Source organism: Falco naumanni, chromosome Z, assembly GCF_017639655.2.
Source record: "Falco naumanni isolate bFalNau1 chromosome Z, bFalNau1.pat, whole genome shotgun sequence".
Taxonomy (NCBI): Eukaryota; Metazoa; Chordata; class Aves; order Falconiformes; family Falconidae; genus Falco; species Falco naumanni.
The window spans coordinates 911587-935407 of NC_054080.1; the positions used below are offsets into that span (position 1 = coordinate 911587).

The window sequence follows — 23821 nt, forward strand, 5'->3', positions numbered from 1 at the left end:
TGACTGACCAGGGGTCTGGTTGTCGTTAGCACCTCTCATACCATCTGTCAGTCACATTTTTGTTATTGTGTGTTCTTGCTCACATCGTCCCTCTTTTCTTATTATCCCCTTCTTGGGGACAACTTGGCATTAGGAAAAAACCACAAAACAATAGACACTTCTACTTCGGTCAGTAACCACTTCAACAAAAAAATCCCTCTAGTTACTGCATTCAGGGTCATGGATAGTAAGCAGACAGTTTTAATTAGTAGCCATATCTTATGTCTGTTACTGGAAGCTTCTAACAACACTCAACTATATCCAACTACCCAACCCTTTGATAAGCGAGCCTCAGGCTTTAGTTAAGGGGCAATAACATGAGGTTTACTTACAGCACATGCCACACTGTAGCACACTGCCAACTTGTTTCAATATTACCAGGTATCTTTGCATAGAGAGAGGCTTCAATGTATGTCTTCCCACTGCTTCTCCTTGGCTTTATCCTGGTGTGGTTGTGTGCTACAGGGCAGACAACACAAGTGCTTGGGAGACACATACCTTGTTCTAAGCTGATACCTGTCCTGGTTTCAGCTGGGATGGAGTTAATTTTCTTCTTAGTAGTTGGAACTCTGCTGTGTTTTGGCTCTGATGGGAGAACAGTGTTGACAGGACAGTGACAGTTTTAGTTGTTGCTGGGTGATGTTTATACTAAATCAAGGGCTTTTCAGTTTCCTGGGCCCTGCCAGCCAGAGGGCTGGGGGGCACGGGACATGGGGAGGGGACACAGCCAGGACAGGTGACCCAAGCCAGCCGGAGAGGGATTCCATACCGTGGGACGTCATGCCGAGTATATACACTGGGGGAAGGAGAAGGAAGGGGGGACATTTGGCATTATGGCGTTTGTCTCCCCGAGTACCCGTTAGGTGATGGAGCCCGGCTGCCCTGGGATGGCTGAGCCTGCCTGCCCGTGGGGCGTGGGGAAGGAATTCCCTGCTTTGCTTTTGCTTTACCTATCAAATTGTTCTTATCTCAACCCTTGAGTTTTACATTCCTTTCCAATCCTCCTTCCACTCCTCTGTGGTGGGGGGGGGGCGCGGGGAAGGTAGTGAGCAAGCAGCTGCATGGTGCTGGGTTGCTGGCCCCAACTCATGTGTGTACTTATTAGTTCCATATATTTCTCACGCCCAAGTTCTGCACTGTTAAAGGTGCTGCTCTGAACTGCATGTAGACAGTCAGGTAAACAAATGCCTTCTCCCTTCACAGCAGTTCAAAGGTGCTATTGTTCTTGACACAGTGATCTCATGAGCACTTAACACAAGAGCATCAGAAAGTACATACACTTTTTAAGTGTCACCAAGGCTTAGTAATGAGATGCAGTTATGTTTTATATGGGATCATAGTTTAAATCCTAGCAATCTTGACTTCAGAGTTATTAAAGACAGTCCCATTTTGTACAACATTGAGTATGTAGTGTAACTCTTGGTAACACAGCTGTGACTAAGTTAATGATCTCAATAAATCCTACTTAAGCAGAGACAAGAAGAGAATTATGCAAATGACTTTCTGTACCACATGTACTTGATAACTGTACAAAATAAACTTCAGCACACAAACACCAATACTTTAATCCATGTACATGTAAAATATGCAGAAGACAGGTAAAAACTTACATAAGATCTCCATTAATGTAAAACTTGTAATAAACATTCTGTAAATAAAAGTTAAAACCAAGGAGGATTAGTTTTGCAGCATTCATAGCTGTATTTGGAAAATCTTTTACTCTTCTGATCAGACCTTTCTAAAATATTTGACTAAAACCTCAGTGCAAACCTGCTACTTTCTCAGTACATACATCAGCCCATCACAGTTGGCAGCTAGATAAGATGTCTTCCAATACTCTCTTGTAGACACAGGCATCACCTTTAAGCTGTTGTTGCAGGAGACCTGTTACTCCGAGTTTACTCAGCATGCATACTTCTAACTCAAACTTGACAGACAGTGTTTCACATTTCAGGCAATAACTGTACAAAACAAAGAGAACAATTATTGAACTGTTTAATGTTCAGTAATTGATTTATATGTATAAAATAGAAGTAATTTAATGTTTTGTAATTCAGTTTTGAGTTAAAGGCACTTGACAGAAATTACCCCATTGCTATTCAGAATATTGGGAAACAACCCAGAATTTAGTGGACTAAAAGCTGTGAATATTTTAGCCCTAGAACACTCTTATGCTCAAGTACCCATGTGTAGCACCAACAGCCTACCCAGCCACAGGCACCACCCCCAGCCACAGATCCCCATTCTCAGAGCTGGAAGGATGGAGATGTTCTCACATTCATTACAGCTCAGCTGGTGTGAAAAGTGGAAAAACTGAATGCAAAGTTTAAATCATTAAAATTGGAGAAGGTTCTTCTGTACAATTCAGTATCCTTCCAGACTTTGAGCTTGGAAATGTACCACAGGTTGAAGTATACTGTGACAATCTACAATGCCTCCCATTTAATTGGTCAAGAACTTTAGATAAATGTGCTCAAGAATATGCATTTTCTTTCATGCACTGGGAAATTAGAAAACTGACATAAAGCTTTGATCAGAACTAGGAACCAATCCTACTCTCAGTAACTTAGTCTAGTTAGTAAATTCTACAAATTAAAGTAATCCACATAATGCATGTGGATTCCGTGCAGTTTTGAAAATATATGAATCTTTTTGCTAAATGCTTATGTCTTAACTGCCAAAAAGAAGGATTAAAAGGTGTCCAACATGTCACAAAATTGTCCAGTTTGGTCATGTGACTGCACCCTAACCAACCTTTTGTATTTACAGTTTCACAAGAGACAAAATTCAGCTCAGCCTAAGGGCTACCTAACTATTATCAATTCATCTCTATCAACGAGCTCTCTTAGAGCTCATTTAACACTGTTCTGCATTGTGTGTACAAGTTTTATTGCATACATTCATTTAGTGGCCTGTACACTTTACAGAAAGTTACTGCAATTTACAATGCAGGGCTCAGAAAGTAAGTTTACATACTCTGCTTTATCAAGGATTGGAATACTGACTAGACAAATACAAGCTGAAGTCATATTTTACACTTACCCCTTTTGAACATATTCCACATGATTCTTTGTAAGCGCAGTGATTATTTCACTCAACAGTTGGTCTGGATTCAGTAGCTGAGTGGTGGTAACATTACTGTATGCCTAAAAGTAGTCAGCTCATTAAAAAAAATAATTGTTCTTCTAAAATTGAAGACATCATGAAAAATTTTCATCAAGAACAGCTAAAATGCTTCAGTTTCCCAATATTATCACAATCAACACATTGTCATAACAGGAACACTAAACAACAACTGCTGGACAATTAATATTAAAGCATGCCCAATCATAAAATCCAAAGTAGCAGTGATGGGCCAGGACAGCACAGAGGCAAGAGAAATCTTGCATGTAGCCAGAGGCGATTCCTGGAAAGGACTGCAGAAGGCAGCCTCACAGCTGTGCTTGGAGCACCCTACAGCATGCTCCACCTCTAGAAAATTGCCTACAGTGTGTTGCCTGGCTGTGAGTCAGCACTTTGATGCCACAGAACACACGTGACACCATGTGTCTTGTGCTAGATGCGAGCTAGGTGCTAAAGCATCACACTGCTTAAAGAAAAAAGGTAACTATTTCTATGTTTACTGTTATAGAGGTTTTGTATGACACCTAATATTGGGTGAGTCTGTTCCATCTAGTAAGCATCTTCTTGAACAGCTTTCAGACATCCCTGTGTAATGGGAGAAAGTGTATGCCAACTGTATAATATGCCACAAATGCTCTATGTGGCTTCTGAAGTCACAGAAGCAGGTGAGAAGACAAGACCATAAAATAGCTTAAATGAATGTGGGTTGAGGATCCAAAGTCAAAGATTGGTTCTTACAGATCTTTTTCAGCCTAAAGCATATGCAGCTCCTTGCAACAACTGCTGTAACACTGAGATAAAGTTCTGTCTTCCTCTATCGTGCTCCAGTGTACCTAGACATGCATCAGTAATTTTGCATACACTATGGACAAGGGAGACTGATGCAGAAGGATAAAAGCTTTTTGAGACAGAAGATCTAGCTTTTGTTTCCAGTTGCTTAGGTTCCTGAATTACTTGCAGTCTGGACTCCTGTCTGATGAGTTGGTCAGGTTTGGAGCCCAACATACGTCCTGAACTTGTAAGACTGTGAAAACCTTTCCTCTGACAAAAGCCCCTGAGAAAAGCTTCCAACTGGAATACAGTAGCTGAATTCCATTTACACTGGTTGCAAAAACACAGAGCGGTCCTTTTACTGACAGACAGCTCTTACTGTACAGTAGGTGTCCTAACAGCCACAGCTCCAGCAGCCCGTCAGCTGAAGGTATACGTCACTTATTTCTATGGAACCATTTATGCCTTATAACAGCCTTGTCTCTCATGTTGATCATGTCTTTCCAACGTGTTACCTACAGATTCAAGTATAAATTCCTTCTCGTGTAACTGTTAAAGTATTATTTAGTTGCTTCTGAGCCATGCATACAATTCTGTTCACTACACTGGTATTATATTATGCCAATGCCATTTGATGCGTATTCCACAAAGCTAATACCAACCTCATCACTCTACTCTGGCAGTTAAAAATTATTAATGTAATTTTTAAGTGCTGTGCCACGCATTGAGGAACTGCTACTTAGACAAAAATAAGTAGCCAACTGGCTCAGATGCAGTGACATCAAAACAATGCTGACAGCGTTCAGAATTTTCATAAGGTGTAGTTATTTAGGCTTTAAGTTTAATCTCAGGTTCTCTTGACAACTAAAGACTATCATGGAACAGACATATCACTCCTGGACCACAGAAACCTAAGCCAGGAATGTTATCAAAGTAATATATATATTATTTTTTTTTTAGTGTGAGAGCTAGCAGTATCTCCATACAAATAACAAGATCAAAAAATTTCATCTAGGGTTTCTTAAACCAACCTGCTTCCCTCACATTTGGTTTAGATGGGATATGAAAAGCAATAACCAAACTCCTCCCTTGATCTGCTGGTGACTTGTCTGAGCCCAGATTAACATGACATCTCTTGGTGATAACTGGGACATTATCATGTTAACAGAGATGCAGTAAGAAAAACTGCCCCTCACTACAGAATGCAGGCAAGTCAGATCACAGAAGTTTTCACAGAGCATTTCTAAGGGTGTTTGACGTTTTCAATAATTATACTTCTTTCCATGTTAGACTTTTTCCAGAAACCATACCTTCACTTTCCTCGGGCAATCTCTAGTGAATAGTTTCTTTTTGTTTGGTGTAAGGATATTGGTCATTCTATCTAGGCCTCTTTCAAGATTTTCAAGTAGTTTGGCTTTCCTCTTGTTTTGTCTGGTAACACTCTGAGTTAAGTCAGGATCCAACTCCCCTGAACACCTGTTACATGAACAAATTAACCTGTTATTTTTCCTCAGTGAGAAATTAGTCATTTCAGGTACATCACTAAAATATTAACAGACCTGACAGAATGGAGAAAACCAAAGCAAGTGCAGCGCTTTATGAGAGTTTCTGTTGGGAATTCAGTTGAGATTTAAACCCAGAAATGTAAACTGCAGCTCTATGGAGAACTAGAATAAGGAACTTACATTATGAAAAATAGGAATATATTCTGAAAAGTTAAGTCACATAGTTTTAAAACTTCTCTGCCTTCACTGTTTTCTAGTGAATGTAGAAAGAGGTTTTAGCAAGTTTTCTACCAAAAGAATGAAAACAACATCTTGCTGTTGTAACAAGGCTTCCTAGGCAGTACATGGGTTAAGGTTGTCCTGCTCCAAGTCAGAAATGCACACAAATAACTGGACGTTTACCTTCTTTCTGTAAGAGCCTCAGCTGCTGACAATTTGTCTGTGTTTGTGGGTTTCTTAGTTGTGGTGACTTCAGGGAGTGGATTCTCTGAAAGAAAGCATCCAAGCCAAAGCAGGTATGTTTTTGCATAACTGATTTTCTTTTCTTCAGCAAGGATTTCTCATTATTAGCAATTTATTTCTAAAACCAGCCCTCTTTTCTATCTTAGGTCTGTATCTTCAGAATGAAAAAATAAGTTTTTAATATAATAACAATACTACCCCTACGCTGCAAATTAAAACTGTGACTGATTTCCCCAGGGCTCTACAAATCAAGCCTTAGAGCAGCCAATCCAGTTCAATATTAGAAATTTGGAAAGGAAAAGGATTAGATTTGCATTCTTGCTTTGCCACTGGTCTCAGAATAAATACTGAGCAATTTACTGTGTTGAATAGTTGCGTTACTCACCAAGCCATTTCCCTTGTATGAAGGGTGTAAATTTATATAGCTATGTTTAATAATACACACTATATAATAGCCTAAAAAGTTCTATTACCCACACATTGACAGAGGTCTGTGGAGCATAGTTTGAATGTGCACAAGCAAACACCAAGTGAGACAGCCAGAAAATGAGTTGTTACAATTAAACCCAACTTTAACACTTGAAACTTCAGCTCCCTACAGAACTGCACCTGGCCCTAGACAATGACGACTTCAGAATTTCCAGTGGATACTTCCACATTTTTTTCCTCTATGAAAGCATTAATACTACCCTTCCTGAATCAAAAATCTTTCAATGAAACAGAAAATTAGCTTTTAGTTGTTCAATCCTTGGAAATATCTCACTAACATGAGCTGAAACAGTGTTCCTGCATTTCCTATTTCATAAAAAGGACCTACTTTTGCTTTTTAAGCTTACCACAAAGTCTAACTTCACAGGTCTGCAAAGTACCATATACAATCTTAAGACAAAAAACAGACTCATATAAACAACTAGTCTTTATAGTGCACTTCACTAAATCCTTTACAAAGGATGTCATTGAACAACAGTATGCCCAAGATACCTTTAGCTTGAATCAGCCTGCAAAGACTGAACTGCTACCAAACAATGTCCCTCAGTACCTGGAACGACAGGCTGAGGGAGCTGGGGTTGTTCAGCCTGGAGAAAGCTCCAGGGACACCTTATAGGAGCCTTCTAGTACCTAAAGCAGTCAGCAGTAAAACTGGAGAGGTACTTCTTACCAGGCCATGTACTGATAGGACAAGGGGGGATGGCTATAAACAGAGACGGTAGATTTAGATAAGTTATTAGGAAGAAATTCCTCACTGTAAGAGTGGCAAGGCATGGGAAGAGGTTGCCCAGAGAAGCTGTGGATGCCCCTTACCTGGAAGCCTTCAAGGCCAGATTGGACAGGGCTGTGAGCAATCTGGTCTAGTGGGAATTATCCCTACTCATGGCAGCCGGGTGGGAACTAGATGTCTTTAAGGTCCCTTCCAACCCAAACCATTCTGTGATTTTTACTGCCACACTAGATTGTTACTGTGAAAGTGCCCATATGCTACCATGAGAAATTCAAAAGTTAGATTTCTCTTAGAGGCAGCAATAATAGCACACTTGACTAAAAGCATATCTTTATTTTCACTTGAGGTAGTAACAAAGAAAAAACAGTGTTGAGTAAATTGTGTTCAACCTTCATGGAAAAGTGGAACCAGATACAAGTTTTAGGAACACAGCACTGGACTCCATGTCATATGTGCCAAAAGGCATGTACACGCAATACTGTAAGTAGCAATGACTTCAGTAATTAATGTACAGTTAACATGCCCTTTTAACTCATAATTTAAAATTACCTCTTGCAGCACCTTACCAGATTGTACTAGAATGGCCAGGCTTGCCAGTACAGCAAAAAAAAAGTTAAGTCTTCCAGAAACAGAAGTCTCAGATACACGAATATCATGTTCATATTTGAATTTACAATAATTCCTAAGCAACATATGTGTTCTAAGTTTTCATTAGTTACAATTAACATACCTTTGAAGGCAGATGCCTGGACAAGTGTGGTTTGTACTTGTGTCTCAATTTGACTCTTTGCAGGAAATTCAAAGGGCATTTCATTTCTTAAAGCTGACTCTGGACTAACATTCTCTTTGTTTTTATGCTTCTCTGGTGCCCCTTTTCTTGTCACTGAAGTTGATGTTGTGAATTCTGTATCATCCAGTTGAGCATCAAGCCTTGAATGCTACAAGAGATGTAACAAAAAAAAGACATCCTTTGCTGTATTCTGATCACATTCAGGAACGTTACAGACAAGGAAATTCTAGAACTGAAGCAGGTTAAAAATACAATACGATGCTTGCCTTTTGAGCTAAATAGTTAAAAACTCTTCAATACTATATTTTGATATCTCTAATTTGCTATATATCGCCATAATTTGCTAATAAACATCTCATGTAATTTGCCATTTATTTATATTTCCTTCTAAATTCTTCAGCTTGCACATTTAAGACTACTCCTCCCCAGCTCATCTAAACACAGCTAAGATTTTTCATTTAGTTTATCTGTATAATTTTAATTGCTTCATCGGATTTTCTTGTTCAATACAGACAGGCTGAACCTCTTTAAAAACTTGCCAAGCTCTAGCCTAGATCCAAGATCTTGTTTGCTGTACCTTAACTGTTTTTCCATCAGTTTTAAAACTCTCACTGCCTCATTTACTTATTCCCTAGATGCTGGTTTTATGCAAATCAAATGTCAAAGCTCAAGTTCTCATCAAATGAATCATGACTTACAGCTAGAGAAAGCCATAATTTATGTTCAGCTATATATTTAAAGCATTTCTTCACCCAGTTTATAACTCCCCTTGGCCAGGGTCCACCAAACATTTAAATATGTAATAAGTTTTATGTACAATTAGAATAAGATTTTTTGGATTAAGAACAGTGGGGGTTTTTTTAAGGTTCTAGTATTTGTTCTTCAAGCACCTGCTTTGTTCTGCAAGTATTTAGAACAATTTCTTCTAATGCAGATTCTTCAAACAGTGAAGCTGAATCAGAAAACTCCAAATGCATGTGGCATTTTACTGCAGTCTGGCCTATCTTCATATCTAACTTTTTTCAGACTGAAAAGAAAAATTGAGTTGAGACTTCACTGCACAATTAAAAGTAAGACTTTGTCAGAAAAGTGTCACTGAGATCTAAATCTTATTTCTTTCCAAGTTTCTAATTATGGCTAACAGCTAATGGAAGTTACCATGCTGGTGACCTAAGTTTTATCATATGACTAATCATTTGTATCAAAAGCAGATGTGAAATTATTCTTGAAGCACCATTATCAAGTCATCTGTCATGACCTGTGTCAAGAAAAGAAGCAATTCACAAGAGATATCTGCCTTTGATTTTGAAACTTAGACCATAACCTCTTTTTACTGAAAGCCAGATAAGCTGGAAAGAACCCAAGAAAAGAATGCAGTAAAGTCTGAAAGGGAGGCTGGATAAAGGTAAACAAGTTACATCCAAAACGTATGATTATGCAATCTTCATGAGTACTTGAACTAACATTCAGCACCCTCCATCTAATTGCTAACCGTGAAAAAAAGTTGTAATTTATTAAATCACAGGGTTCATAACTTCAGCCCAGATTGTATGCAGTCTGAGCCATGAAGGTTAGCAATCAGATGTATATCACAGTATCCCAAGTTTTGAACACCTTTTGTTATTGTCAAGAAACCCTCTGCAAGAGCCCATTTCATACAATTTGGTGAAATTGCATACAGTTATTTTAAATCATGAGTTCATTTTAGGAAGCTAAGTTCTGCTGGTAGCTAAGTTTCTTGGCCCATGATCAAGGATATTGCAATGATCAGATCTCTCATGACTACTGGAATAGAAACAGAGCTTCCTAGTATGCCATCTGATCTGCTATGACGACTTACTAAAAAGCCCTTACCAGAGGGCTGCTAGCTACAGCCAGGAAGCTAACAGGCTGATACTGCATTTGAACTCACATTCCATTACAATACAAATGCCCGAATACAATTTGTCAGCTGCCGTGTTCCAGATGAAACTCATGCCATGGTGAATTTTTTTGAATATCCTATCGTTCTACATGAAGCTGCTTGAAATAAGGCAGCATTATGTACAAACTTGTGCCACTAAATTCAGAAACTGGCTAAGCTGAATGTTCTGTTTGCTTGCTCGTCTTCACATTAGACCAGCTCTAGCCAGAGAGCTTTGCCAGTTGGGTATTTCAGCAAATTCAGTTGATGTTTACTCACAGTATCTACATGCAGGTAAGTTGTGTCCTGAGTGCTGTAGGGTGACTAAGGGATTGTGTTGTGTAGACATGATTTTCAATCACATACAAAGGCATAATGCAAATGTTAAATAGTAGCATTAGCCAGATAAATTTATCTAGGACTCCACTAGACATGAAGTAATTCATAGCATCAGCACTACTGAACCTAGAGATCCTCCACCTTATCACAGTGTAGAACACTAACCCACCACAATCATGGAAATCACATTATGCACATTCAGCAACACTTATGATTCATGATATGATATCCAGCACTGGCAATCTTAGAATTCTCCTCACCTGTGTTTCAAAGCAGTTGTATGAGTGAACTGAAATGATTTACATGCAATTGAGTCAAACATAAGAAAATATTTGAGTGCTTGCCTCTATGCAGAGAACAGCACATTCAGATAGCTAGTTAACAGTTTTACACAGATATCTACAGTTCAAGGGGGAATGGCTAACAGGAAGGTGTGCAGTTTTACTGAATGCTTTTGAGTTTGTCAGACAGACAAGTATCATTGACATCACATGTAGCTGCATATTATATATGACATCGCAAGGAATTTAGCAACTTTAGACAAGTTCTGAAATACTCCATTTGCACTTTGCTACCAAAGCAGACGAACAGAAATTACTCTAAGATACACAAAACCACCTGAGAATCAAATTCATCAGAAAAACATCAGCAACGTGTTTGCTTTACTCAAAATTAGGAGCCCTCTCTGGGAGTGGGTATTTCTGCTTTGACCACTGGCTTATGTAGTGTCCATGTCATCTCAAAGTAGGCTGCCCAGGTGGCATGCCAGGATGTTTCAGAAGACTTTCCTTGCTAATCCATGTTAAATGCAACCAGCTAGGTACAAAAATACTTAAGAGACAAACGTGAAAGAGCACAGCAAGGAGTTGGGCATCACACAGAAAGATCTGGAATGATCATGTAGGCCAGACAATGGGCAATTTTAGTACGTTTACATGAGTAGCCAAGGGGAGATTCTGCATCATGCTTATAAAGCACCATGTTGTCCCAGACAGTTATTCTAGTAATGTCAATTCATAGAAGCAGCCCAACTTGCTAAAACATGTTAATAAGGAGACTGAACTGTTTAATGACCAAGACTATGGCTGACTGCACTCATGCTCTCTTACTGATTTTTAGGGCACTAGCCTGTTTTCCCAGGCAGAGTTTTTTTAATGCAGAGCAGCATTTTAATCAGTATGTCATCCTGTTGACTTTCAAAACTTACCTTGAAGCCTACTGGTTGCATTGTACTGGCATGCCCCATTAGATATGGAGCCCTTAAGCGAATAGGCTTGCCGCGAGCCTTCTTGGATTGAAGCAAGAGATACGTTGCAGACATTTCGTCATATTTCCACTGTGGGAGGGAAAACGGGGACAAAAAAAAAAGAGCGTTTTAATCTCCTCAGTGAAAACATTGTAAGTACAAAGCAAGCTCGACCTTTGGAAAATTTCTACATTTCAGGTTTTTCTACCTGATGTGCATCCCTGACGTTTGATCACCCTAAATGTAATTTCAGACTTCAATTGAATCACAGTTTGAGATCAAGAAATGAATGGCAAAGCTATGAATTTGCTTTAGCCAATATTTCAACCAAAGTCTCAATTTTTTGGAAGTCATCTGCTCTCTCCCCGCCCCCCATTCCTCCTCAAGTGGCACCAACTTTTTGCATGACTTTCAGCAACTCTGCTTCTGTGAGGAACAGGGGTACAATGCTTGACAGGTTTGCAGCATAGTACGGTTAGTCTGAAATAGCTATAAGGGATTGTAAGTCCTCCAGTAAAGGACTATGCAAACTCCACAAACCCATTTGGAAGGACTTTTCCCCATATAGACAGATTACTCAGATTATTTCATAGAACTGAAGAACAAGTAGCATTAGCTCTACAAATCCATCTTAAGTATTGCAAGCATTTAAAAAAATCTGTTTCTACTACAGGTACATGGAAAACCTAAAAGTTTTTTTCCAAAGCAAAGAACTATCTCAATGCTATTATGTAGAAAGAAGCAAAAAAAAAAATCAATTTCAAGGGAGAATTTTCAGACTCAGGTCAAAACATGACATGTACTCCAGCTTTAAGTCTCTTCTATAGCCTGCAACGTCATTGCTAACATTTGTACAGTTCTTGCAGTGGTAGCCCATTCAACTTCTGTCATTTGTATTCAAAACTGACAAACACATTCACTTCTGTAAAAACTGTAAACAGTAACTCCAAAAAGATGATTTTTATAGTCTGGGTGATGCTCTGATATTTTTCTCTTAACTCTATTTTTCCCCTCATTTACTGAGCCATTTCAAAGCAAAGAGTTAACCCAGCAAATGGCATCTGTTGTTCAACTACAAATTTTTGTAAGTCTATTTTGACTTTAAGAGATTCAGAAGGTTTTTTTAGCATGGTGGGAAGTTACGGTAAGGTTGAGGAAACATCAAGAGCACAATTAAAGGAGAAAAATAAAAAAACCCGACGAATTCAAACTTCAGAACTATAGATATAAGGTATAGCTAGAATCTGGAGTTCTGCAAGGGCTCCTTAAATCTGAAAAGTATTAAGAAGCATCATACTTGAGACTAGTCTGATAATACAGTAAGTTTATTTACTGTATTAGTGTTCAATTAAAGTACTGATGCATACTTCTTACCTCTGATATTAAATCCAATATAGTCTCCTTGCTTTGTTTATAAAACACAGAAAGCTCTGCTATACACTCTTCATCAAGTTGTACCAGCTGCAAGAACATAATGGATATTGAAGCATGAGGCTCTCAAGTTGTCTCATATCATATATTGTTTCACAATAGTGAAATGCAGTGTGCAGAGTCAATAACAAACCATGATTTAAAATTTTAGACTTGTGTTTTACATGGTTAGAACCACATTGTAGGGAGCAGACCAAGAAAGTCATACAACTTCAACAACTTCCCAGTCTGGCCACTTCTTGGCGAGAGCCTGTGAATTCAAAGAAGAAAGCCTGACAAGGTGATTTTTTTTTTTTACTAGAACGGAAGCTACACTTCCATCTCTCCATAAATATTCAGTTATCAGACACGCACTTCTCCAGAGCCAGTTAGAACTGATGCTGCAGGCACGCCAACGCTGCTGTTTAGCTAGTGAAATAGTGACATCAGGTGGCCAATGGGAAGCATTGGCTGCAAACGTGCAGGAACTTCTCAGTACTTACTGCCGGACAGCTAGGTTACTTCATTTCCCACCCCCCCACCCACCCCCCCCCCCGCATACTACCTTAGTATCTATCACTACTCTTACACAAGAGTAGTGATAGAGAGACAGGCCAAATATACCTTCAGTGAGGTCAAATTGACATCAGCAATTTTCAGTGAGGACTAAATACAAGATAAACCATAACCATGTCTACCACACTCTCCAGAACATTTGCCTTTTGCACTTTAGAGCATTGACCAAGCAGCCTGGAGAATAAACAGGTCATCCACGCGCGGAAATATTTCACATTTTTATGAGAAGTCAGTTATTTTGCTAATTGGCCATCAGCTGCAGAATACAACAAAAAGACATTTGGAATTCTTCCTCAAGAGGAAAGGAGGAAAGAACACCAACTTGACAGCAAGAAGAATCAGAAACAAACCATGGCCATCTCAAAGTTCATCTTTAGAGAAATGTCTTCACACCCTCATAGTATAAGGACATTAGTATGCCAGTAAAGATGACATTAAATACTCTAGTGTTCATCCAACAAGTGCACTTACTGGGTAGTCAGTTTGCCACTTAACAGCACGAGAATAACCTTCCATGAGCCAGGGGTGATGTAACAGCTGCTTAACCGTAATGCGCTTCTTTGGGTCCACCTAGTGGGGAATAAAACCGCAGCTGAAATCCTTGGGACGAGCTGACAACAATTTGCGTTCTACTCAGAATGTTAGGGTGGTTACAAGCCAAAGTGGAAACCAACGCTGTTTCATAGCTTTGCCAAAAGGATGGTCAAACACGTGAGCTGCAAAGAGCAGTTCCAGAATCTACTGTTACAATAATTATTCCAGGAATGTTTATCATTGGCTAGATGGCCTAAGTGTGGCCCAAATGCATGTACAGTACATTTAGCTTCATTTATTTTTATTATTCATTAGCTGTTGTTTCTATAGCAAAATTAAAAAAAACCAAATGCAGGCTGCTTGAAGACTTTGTTTAATCACCTAAACTTTGCTTTAATTTCTATACCCAATCCTTCTTCTCAAAGGATTTTCAGCAGAAGAAGAATTATTCTTTTCTTAAAAAAATTGTAAGAATTAAAGTCCTTGTTTAAACATTGCATAGCTTTTAAGTATTTCATTGATGCAGTGTTCTGACCTGTACAACAGTACTTTATAGGCCTATTGAATAGAAGCAACACCTATACCTGAAGCATCTGGTTAAGTAGCAGCATACTGCTAGGAGAGAGCCATTCTGGAATATTGTATTGTCCGTTCTGCAGAAAAGAGGATTTAGAACAAACCTTGAACAGCCAGCTCAACAGGAATTGCTAAAATACTTGGACGATAGTAACATCTGTATTCAGTCAAAAAGAACAGCAGGCACATGCAAACTTAGCTTTAAGAATGACTCAACTAAATTTAATGGTAGTAATAAACCCCAGCTGTATTAGTAAGGAAAATGCCATGCCTAGACTATCAGCTGCAGTTTTCACCCACCCAGCTTGTGTGACATTTCCATCTTGGTCCACTTGGGCAGCTAACCCGCTCCTTAGCGGCAGCACTGTTTCCTCATATCAACTCAATTATGAGGTTTCAGAAATAAACATGTTGGAGTATGAATGTCAAGAGTAGCACTTTGAAATGTGAATATGCCTTGAAATCCCTCCTTTGTAGAACAAAAATAAACCATTATCAACATTAAGCTTTTCTTTTTCCTTTCTTACATGTCACATCTAGTACCAGAGTTTTGATCTCTGTTCATACTGCAGACAGCAAAAAGGTTACAGATCTAACAGATAAGTTTTTCAATTAAGTTATTTACTTTTAAAATTTTTGATTAGAAGAAAATGGAAAACAGCTTTCAGACTTGAGATACAACAACAGTAGCTAAAAAACAAACCAGATTCACCATCAAGGATCATTTACTTCTCCATAGAGGGGAAAAAAAAAAATCAGTAAAGATCCATTGTGAAATAACATCACTATCCTTCTGCCATGGAAGACTTCCTTCTACAAACAAACACTTCCATAACAAAACAGTTGGTATTATATGCAACACATGTTTAAGCAGAGTATGTATAGCTTTCCCATCACAGGTTACAGCACTGAAGTTCCATCTTTACAGACACCGCTAATGAGATATTTATAAATAGTTTCAGAGTAAAGCTGCATTGTGAAACAGGCTATAAACTAAGCCAAGTAACCTAACACATGTAATCTGCATTTTATGTTTATATATTGCTACAAGACAAGGAAAAAAAATTAGCACCTCCTTGACTGAGGGCAGGGCTAGAAGGAAAAAATAGGTTGCAATAGCTACAAAATGCATTAAGATCACTAGAAATAAGTTTGGAGGGTTTTTGGTTTGGGTTGGGTTTTTTGTTGTTGTGCTTTTTGTGGAGTTTGGGTTTTTATGGGTTTTTTTGTTTTGTTTTTTTTTTTTTTTTTACAAAAGTCACATCGCATGCTTGATTTTTCATTCAAAAAGTAAAAGCATTTATTCAAGTATTCCCAAATGAATAGATGTGGAACATTCTGGGCAAGTCATATGATCCTAATTAGATTCAAGCAGCAGATTATTACATTGACTTGGAACAATAGTTCTGAGTCAAGATTACAATAAGTTTCAGGACCTATAATGTGTGAAATTGAATTCCACAATAGTGTGTAAGTGTCCTCATTTCAAGCAATTTTCAGTTCACAACCACATAAAATTGAAACAAATTTAAAGTGGAAATTGCAAGCCTGCATCTTGACACCCGTGATGTTACTGGTCTTCAACTCCATCCAGATGGAGCTGTAAAACCTGGTTGTCTCAGTTCACTCAAAGTTTCACTGGCCAACATTCTGTCAGTCATATAGCTCAGCTGTTATTTCCTGTGCATGTCAGTCAGCTGTAACTATGCAGAAATCATTTTTGATGATCTTAAGATCTCCATTCCACATCTAAGCTCTCTGCTCAAGTTGCAACTACTGACAAGTTTAGGGGCATTAATACCTTACACAGTTAGATCATTTACCAGGTTCTGCATCTTGGTGTGATGACCAGCATAAAGGATTTTCTGTCATCCTACAAAAGATGCATATAAATGGGCAAGTTCTCAATGTATACTAACTATATGGATAAACAACACAGTTCACACCACAAGAAGAGAGGGAAAAGTAGCTCAAGTCTGACTGATGACCTGTAACATCAATTTTACTGATAACTTGCCAATGCTTGCTAACATTATCTGGACAACATTTTAGTCTCATTGTTTAGTTTCAGGTAGCTGAGGAGCAAGGAGTCGGACTCAATGATCTTTATGGGTCCTTTCCAAGGTGAGAGATCCTGTAATTATGTAAGTAGGAAAGCCATACCATTTTAATGGTGACTCATGTGAATATAAAAATAAAAAAAAAGGTAGTAGTGGTACTTAAGTCTTTACAGCAAATTAAACTAAGCTCACTGCAGATCTCCTGTCAAGGTATTCAAGTCAATTCCAATTTCAGACTGAAAAGCTCTGCCATTTGAGGAAATAACCCTGCACTTTATAGAGCTCTGACTGTTCTGCACCCCTGCATAGACCAGCTGTAGCCCTTCAACACCTTGAGGAGGTTTTTGGGGGTTTTTTGTTTGACATATCAGACTCTGGGCGAGAGAAGGAAAAAGAGGTAGAGGAAGGAAAAGCCCTTAGTGCAACACAGCAGCTCCTCACCCCACTCGCTTACTGGAAGCTTTATTGACATAAGTTTTATGGCAGGTTGGAAGTGGTTGGTACAGGTGTATGTATGAAGAGGAACACCAGCCATTTAGCTGCACAAGTCAAACAGAACCAGTTACTGAATGACATGACTTAATATTTATTCAACTTTTTCTGTTATTATGGTGTCTCACATTTCCTTTTCTTTTTGGAGGAGGAAAGCATAATAGCAGATGCAGAATCCAGCTTTTTCTAGAAATGAGAACAGCTAACATTTCAAAACATTCCTTTTGGTAAATCAAGTGACAGACTTGCAATTCCATTCCATACAACAGTGAGAAGCCAGATAAAGGCTCAGATAAAAACCTCCAGTCCACCAGCAAGAAAAATGTTTCTCCTGAAACTCAATTTCCTATCATATTACAGGACCAAGCTAGAGTACTGCAAAGGCCCACCAAAGAGGGCAACAATACCCAAAATAGCAGTAGGAAAAGTAGCAAAGCATAACAAAATTCTGCAGATATGCCTTTTCACTCCAGGCGTAGCTCACCAAGTTCTGCCATCAGAAAAGATAAGGCCTCCCATAATGCTTAGCAATATCTGTTCCCAGTGTATTCTAGCACCAGCAATACCTACCAGTACCCTCCTGTAGACAGACATGATGGTATTATCACCAGCATCAAAGGGGTGAACGCCACACAGTAGAGTATACAGCAGTACTCCCATGCTCCAAACATCTACCTAAAAAAAAAATATAGAGGTGAGTGGCAAAAGAAGTTTTAGGGCTTAGATCACTTTGGCAAAGCCCACATACAACTCATGAAAAGTAGGCTCCTTTATTCTGGACAGAACTCTTTCTATGCCAAGTGAAAGCATACAGCCCAAATTCAATTTTTAATTCACTCAAGCTAGAGCACTTGTTAAACCAATATCCTCTCCTTTGGTTGCCAAATTGCTGCATTACCTTCAACCTACAAGGATTTCACTGGCAAAAATGAAATAAGCCTCATCACAAGGGATTTTATATGGCAATGTATTACTGATTACAAGAGCTCTCACCACAGTTACAATCAAATTTAAAGCCCTACTGCTTCTTCTCTGGATAGGCATGACAAGGTCATGTGCCTTGTACCACCTCGTACTGGTATTTCCATTTAGACCATAAAGAAAAAGGAGGCTTGGAAAGCACTGGACTTCACAGAATTCAAAACTAAAAGAAAGCAGGAGTTAAAGGCCAAGGACAGTGGCGTGAAGGTATGCAAGAGGAAAAAAAACTGATGTCATTTAACAGCAGAGCTGTTTAGGAAATTTGAGGGGGATTGTAGTTACAGCATTTTGGATCGATTGAGAAAGGCATGTCCTGGTGTTCTGGACATGGAATCCAAGCTGAATAAACACATTCTTTCTTCTCTCAAATTTTATTACATTGTGCGGTACAAAGAACAGGTTTTCCTACATGAATTTCAAGCTAAAGACAGGCCTGGTAAAGCATACAAGATACTGAGACCACACAAAGACCTGCAACAAGAGCTGGATAAACCAAAAGAACAAATTGTTGCTTGAAAGAACATGCAGTAGAAGGGAGAAGTTCAAGTTACTGTGTTGTAGGGCACTAAAACATGGAGCAGCAAATGGAGACAGCAAAAGATTAGTCAGAGACAAAATAGCCAGCTACATGATCCATGGCCAAGGGCACCACGTGCTGTTTCAGGCTGTGACCATTGAGGTTAGTTGCATAGCTTCCGAGAACTACCTAAGGTGATACTACCAAGCAGTAGTCGAGAGCAAAACCAAGTCAGCCTATATGAACTCCACCCTCTTTAAATACATGAAGTTGGAGGTGGGGGACATGGGGATGACCCTAACTGTGCTACTTACCTCTGAGCCAATATATGGTTTGCCCTGAATCACCTCTGGTGCTGCATAAGCTGGGCTTCCACAGCGTGCGTGCAGGGGTTTATCAAGGCCACCCTAGAATAACACAAAAAAAAAATTACACAGAAGCATTGGCTTTAATGCAGCTTAAGTCTTCTTTGGCATGTTAGAGGCCTCAGAGGATTCATTTTCCTCTGCTGTGCATATACATTCAACTTATATTTTGCTTTGGTGCAATAAGAGCTTCACTAGGTAAAAATTGTGTGAGGCCATGAGTATCCTCTAAACGTTTAGATCCCAAGCTGTTCATTCATCCATTATCCTAAATGGTCTTTCCACAGCTCCTTCTCCAATAAGCATACTTCCCTTTGAGACTGCAAAGAGAGATGGAACTTTGGAAGAAGTGATCAAAGAACTACTGGCAGGAGGCTAGCTCGTTATTTATACCGATATTTAATGCAATAACTTTGTGAAGAACCACTAAAAATGCTTTCTTATTAGAACCATGTTAGTACTTTGCCTGGGCTTTGTCCTAATATCAGAATAAGGTGACATTATACCATCAATATGATGGTCTAATTGTCTTTATCACCTGTAAGATGTTCCTTCTAACCTGAGTCAAATAAAATGATCTGAAGACAAGTAGCTGACATTCGATCAGTAAGACTTTCTTCCCATTAGTTTTCTTTTTAACAGCAACTACCTCGCATATTAAAAGCTGACAAATATAAAGGGCTCTCAGGAACTAATTTTAAAGCCATGAAACAACTCAGCACAAGCATATGGAACCAGAGGATTTTTAAATGGAACTGGAATAAACTATTTGATTCTATCCATGATATCCACACACATACAAGTCTTTTCAAAAGAAGACATACCCACTGAAACTTATTAGGGAAAAAATGCACACCAGAATAAGCTTTGTATTACAGGCCTTTATATGTGACAGCAGATCATATACATATAGGACGATCTCTGCCTTAGATTTTGGTAAAAGATATAAAAGTATAAGAAAACAACCGAACAGTCTAGTCATAACATGCAGTTACCTGCTCTCTCATGTATTTAAGGCCTTACCAAGTAATTAGCCATCAGATGACAGCTTGGATGCAAACAGCCTGAATTTAGGGTCTGTGGGCAAGTCTCTGCATTACACTCTGAAGTCAGATATCATTTTGTATGTGTGTGCAGCAGCCGATTTAGCTCTGCTCTGGAAAGCAACCAATACTCTTACCTTTGGTTTTGCACAAAGTCCAAAGTCTGTCAGCTTCAAATTATGTTCCTCATCAACGAGTACATTTTCCTGATAAAAGAAAACGGTCATGAATGCTTCTATAACCTAAGTGTCCAAGAAATTAGGCTTTCCCTCCCCTTACTTTTTCTTATCATTAGCAGCTAGAATCTACCGAAAGCTCTCCTCTGGAGCTTTTAATGGTTGCAGATGAGGACATCCCATACTCCAGATGGGGAATACTAATTCCTATCTGCTGAGAGGGGCCTGGGAAGGGCAGGAGAGATGTCAGACAGCAAGCTGAGCAAGAGGCAGCAGTCTGTCCTGGCAGAAGAGGTGGCCATCAATATCAAGGCCTGTATGAGAAGAAGCACAGCTAGGAGACTGGAAGTTACTCCTAGTCCTCTGCTTAGCACAGCTATTATAGAGTGCCTAGTTTCTGTCCCCCAGTACAGTAAAGACAAACCGAGGTAAGCTCAGTGGACGGCTATCTGTCTGCTCAGGGTGCTGGAGCACTTGCACAACGAGGAGAGGCTGAGGGAGACATGTTTGTTCAGCCTTTAGATGAGAAAGCTTCAGTGGAAACTTATAATAACTACGAGGGCAGGAAGATTCTCTTCACAGCAGCAGCAGGATAATCACAGACAACAGGCATGCAAGAGACACAAAGGGGATATCAGGAAAAGCCCTTCTCCTTATAAGGGCAGTGAAGAGCAGAACAGATTGCCCAGAGAGATTGCACTGTCTCATCCTTGGGACAGGTCAAAGATGTGACTGGATAAAGACCCAGGAAGCTTGGTCTGACACTGCTTTAGCAGGAGGTTCAAGCAGAAGCCTCTAGAAGTCATTTCCCACCCAAGTTATTACATGACCCTATGAATCTGCCGGCTCTCCAGCTACAAGCCAACTCCTTCCACAAACCTTTGGAGACAAAGGTTTCATGAGCTGCATAGGAAAATGCTGGTGCACTAAGAATTTGCTTTTCTCAGAGCATCCCTAAAAATGCTAATTCCTAACCCCTTCAAGCAGAAATGCACTCAAGTCTTCCATTCCCTAAACCTATGCTTAAAGTCTGCAATGACAGCAAAGCTACAGGATGGGTCCCATAACATGCATCTCCCCCACCATCCTCTGTCTAGCCATGCTTGTTTAAACCATCAGTGTCACTTTTCCCTTTGGGGATGAAATCAGAATCATTTTGTAAGAGAGCAGCACCATGAAGACTCTCCAGATACAAGCTGGAATAACAGGGATAGAAAAACACCTAAGGAACATTTAAAGTCAGGTCCATGTCTCTGCTCCACTCCCAGCTAGGGCATGTTGTTCTGCTCTTTCAGAGAAAGTTCCTTTCTCAGGTATAGCCGCATCCAGCTCACCTGAGGAATGCGGTAGCATGTAGAAACAATGCTCTTTTAGAAGACATTTGCTAGATAAAGAGCTCTAAGCACAAGAGAAAGGAAAGGCATAACTTACTCCAGCTCCCAAAGAAATAAAAGTAGGTGATCATTATTTATGCAAATCTGATTCCTATTCATACTTACTGGTTTGATATCCCTGTGGGCATATCCCTGACTGTGAACATAAGCAATTGCTGAAACAATCTGCCGAAAAAATGCTCGACTTGTCTCTTCGGAAAGACGGCATTTGGAGGTTACGTAATTATATAGCTCTCCTCCAGAACAGTACTGCATGAAGATAGGAAGAAAAGAATGTATTTAGAACACAGCAATGAAATCAAAACAACAGCAGCACTGGACAGCAACTAGAGGATGCTATTCCACTCCCTCTGCTTTATTGCAGTAGTGCCCAAGCATGCCCTGGGTCAGCACTGCAGCACACCAAACATACTGAAAAGTCAGACTGTTGCCTGACATGTTGCAACAGATGCATCATGTTAACATCACAGGCAATACAAATTGCCAAGGAGGTGACAAACACACAGGAGTTCTGGGGTCCTGTGTGTCCTGCTGGTGCTATTTTAAAACAGCTGAAGTGCAAGGTAGGAATTAGAGTTATTCTACTCACTGTAGAACAGCGAGGAGCAGCTTTTAGAAGAAAAGAAACCATAGAACACGTTACAAGCTTAATTTTTAAACTAAAGTATCTTGAACATGGTCATCATTGAGATGTAACCATTCTTAAAAAGTTATTTAAGTTGTTGCCATCTATACTACAGCTAAACCCAGGAACCTTCACCAGGTGTAGAAACACCACTTCTTACCTCTAAGACCAGGAATATATTCTTTGATGTCTCTATCACATGATACAACCGGCAAATATGCTGGTGACTTAAGTTTTTCATGGCATCAATTTCTAGTTTGATGGAAGACAAGCTATCCTAGAAGACCACAACAGCAAGCTATGAAATTACCAACTCTTTTGACAGCCTTTACTTCACAGTAAACATCAGACTACTGCTCAACACAGTTTCGCAGCACGTAGCTGAGAGCATACAGCTCAACTGCTCAAATTCAATGCAGCAACAGCTCTGCCATTACCCCCCTGCAATTCTGGTGTACCGATCAGCAAAACCAGAGGTAGATGTAAAATAGTTAGTATTCTCATCAGCATTCTCTTTGAATTCCTGTCATAATCTTTAGCTTCCTCAACTTCACAGACAGCAAGCGTTGCACTCCCCATAAAAGGGTGCAAGATCTGTGGTCTTGTGTTACAATTCTTTCCAGTCTACAGCATTCATCAATAGTCAACAGGACAAGCAGGCACTTTGACCTGCTGCATCCCTGTGTTCCTGCCACAAGAACAACAGGAGATTCTGCCAACTTTTAAGTACCTTTCAGCTTACCCCTAGAGCAAGTTTGTCCATGATCTTTATTGCAACTTTTTCACCAGTGAGGAGGTGTCGCGCAAGTTTTACCTTTGCGAACCCACCTAGAATTAAAAGAAAAACCAAAAAAAACCCAAGAGATGTTTACAGCTCAGAGTGATGACATGCTTTCTTGCCTGTAATATCACAGTTATGCTGGACTACATAGCATGCACAGTGTACAGTGTCTTCATTCGAGGAAGAAGTGATCACTGCCACCAACTTCCCACTGCATTTTCAGAACTCCATCCCCCAAAACGCATGCAACAGCCTATAGATTTTGCAGTAAGGTATTCTAGAAAGGCTCAGAGAAACACTGAAGCAGTTAAACAGATTGCACACAGGCATTCACAGATTACGCTTACCAGATCCAATTGTTTCATATAAATCGTAGTACTGGAGAACTTCCTGATAGTCAGCTGAAGCCATTCTGGGACGAAAACGGGCAGTGCAATTCTTTTCAGCACCTGCAAGGAGAAAGCGTAGCCAGTGTCCACACGTCTCCACTCAGAGCAGACCCACAGGAACCGAAAGCACAGCTGTTGCAGCTCCAGTGCTGCACAACCAGCAATAAAGTCACCGGGCAAGTAAGCCCGGACGCCCGCAGGCTGAGGGCACGAGGCGCTGGCCTCTTTCAGGGGCTCCTCGCTAACGCCGGGCAGCGAGAGCGGGCGGCTGCTCTGCAGAAGCAGCAGCAACGGCTCCGCCACAGCCTCCTCCGCAGGGCAGCGACCGGGACCCCCGAGGATGCTGCAGCGGCCGCTTTCTCCCGCGGGCTGCGCCCGGGTGGCAGCGCAGGGAAGAGGCAGCAGGGAGCACTGCGCTCACGACGACATCAGCACAGCTCCGCTGCGGGCCGGAGTCCCCTCGAGACCTGCCGCCAGAGCACCGACGAGACGCCAACCGGGACGA

At 40.1% G+C, this 23821-nt stretch overlaps 1 protein-coding gene across 2 annotated transcripts; it reads right to left on the reverse strand.

The window, feature by feature from the left end:
- Window positions 1-1579: 1579 nt before the first annotated feature.
- On the reverse strand, window positions 1580-23606 carry MELK (maternal embryonic leucine zipper kinase). Of its 2 annotated transcripts, XM_040580863.1 has the most exons (16): window positions 23275-23606; window positions 22889-22974; window positions 22307-22423; window positions 21627-21770; window positions 20089-20157; window positions 18858-18950; window positions 17616-17720; window positions 14502-14570; window positions 13855-13953; window positions 12772-12858; window positions 11359-11487; window positions 7850-8057; window positions 5841-5925; window positions 5244-5409; window positions 3082-3185; window positions 1580-2000 (listed from the first exon to the last, which is right to left on the reverse strand). In XM_040580863.1, exons 1-16 carry the CDS (start codon window positions 23336-23338, stop codon window positions 1841-1843), a joined length of 1785 nt encoding a protein of 594 aa, XP_040436797.1. In that variant the 5' UTR covers window positions 23339-23606; the 3' UTR covers window positions 1580-1840. The 2 variants fall into 2 exon arrangements, with proteins under 2 accessions (XP_040436797.1, XP_040436798.1); XM_040580864.1 differs by lacking the exon at window positions 14502-14570 and having other exon boundaries at window positions 23275-23604.
- Window positions 23607-23821: the final 215 nt, after the last annotated feature.

Excerpts from the sequence above, each read along its gene's own strand:
- MELK (XM_040580863.1), bottom strand. The coding sequence starts at position 23,338 with ATGGCTTCAGCTGACTATCAGGAAGTTCTCCAGTACTACGATTTATAT. Across the intron at positions 20,158-21,626 it reads CCCACAGGGATATCAAACCA|GAAAATGTACTCGTTGATGA; the intron begins GTAAGTATGAAT and ends TTCTTTTATCAG. Across the intron at positions 14,571-17,615 it reads CTGTCTACAGGAGGGTACTG|AACGGACAATACAATATTCC; the intron begins GTAGGTATTGCT and ends TCTTTTCTGCAG.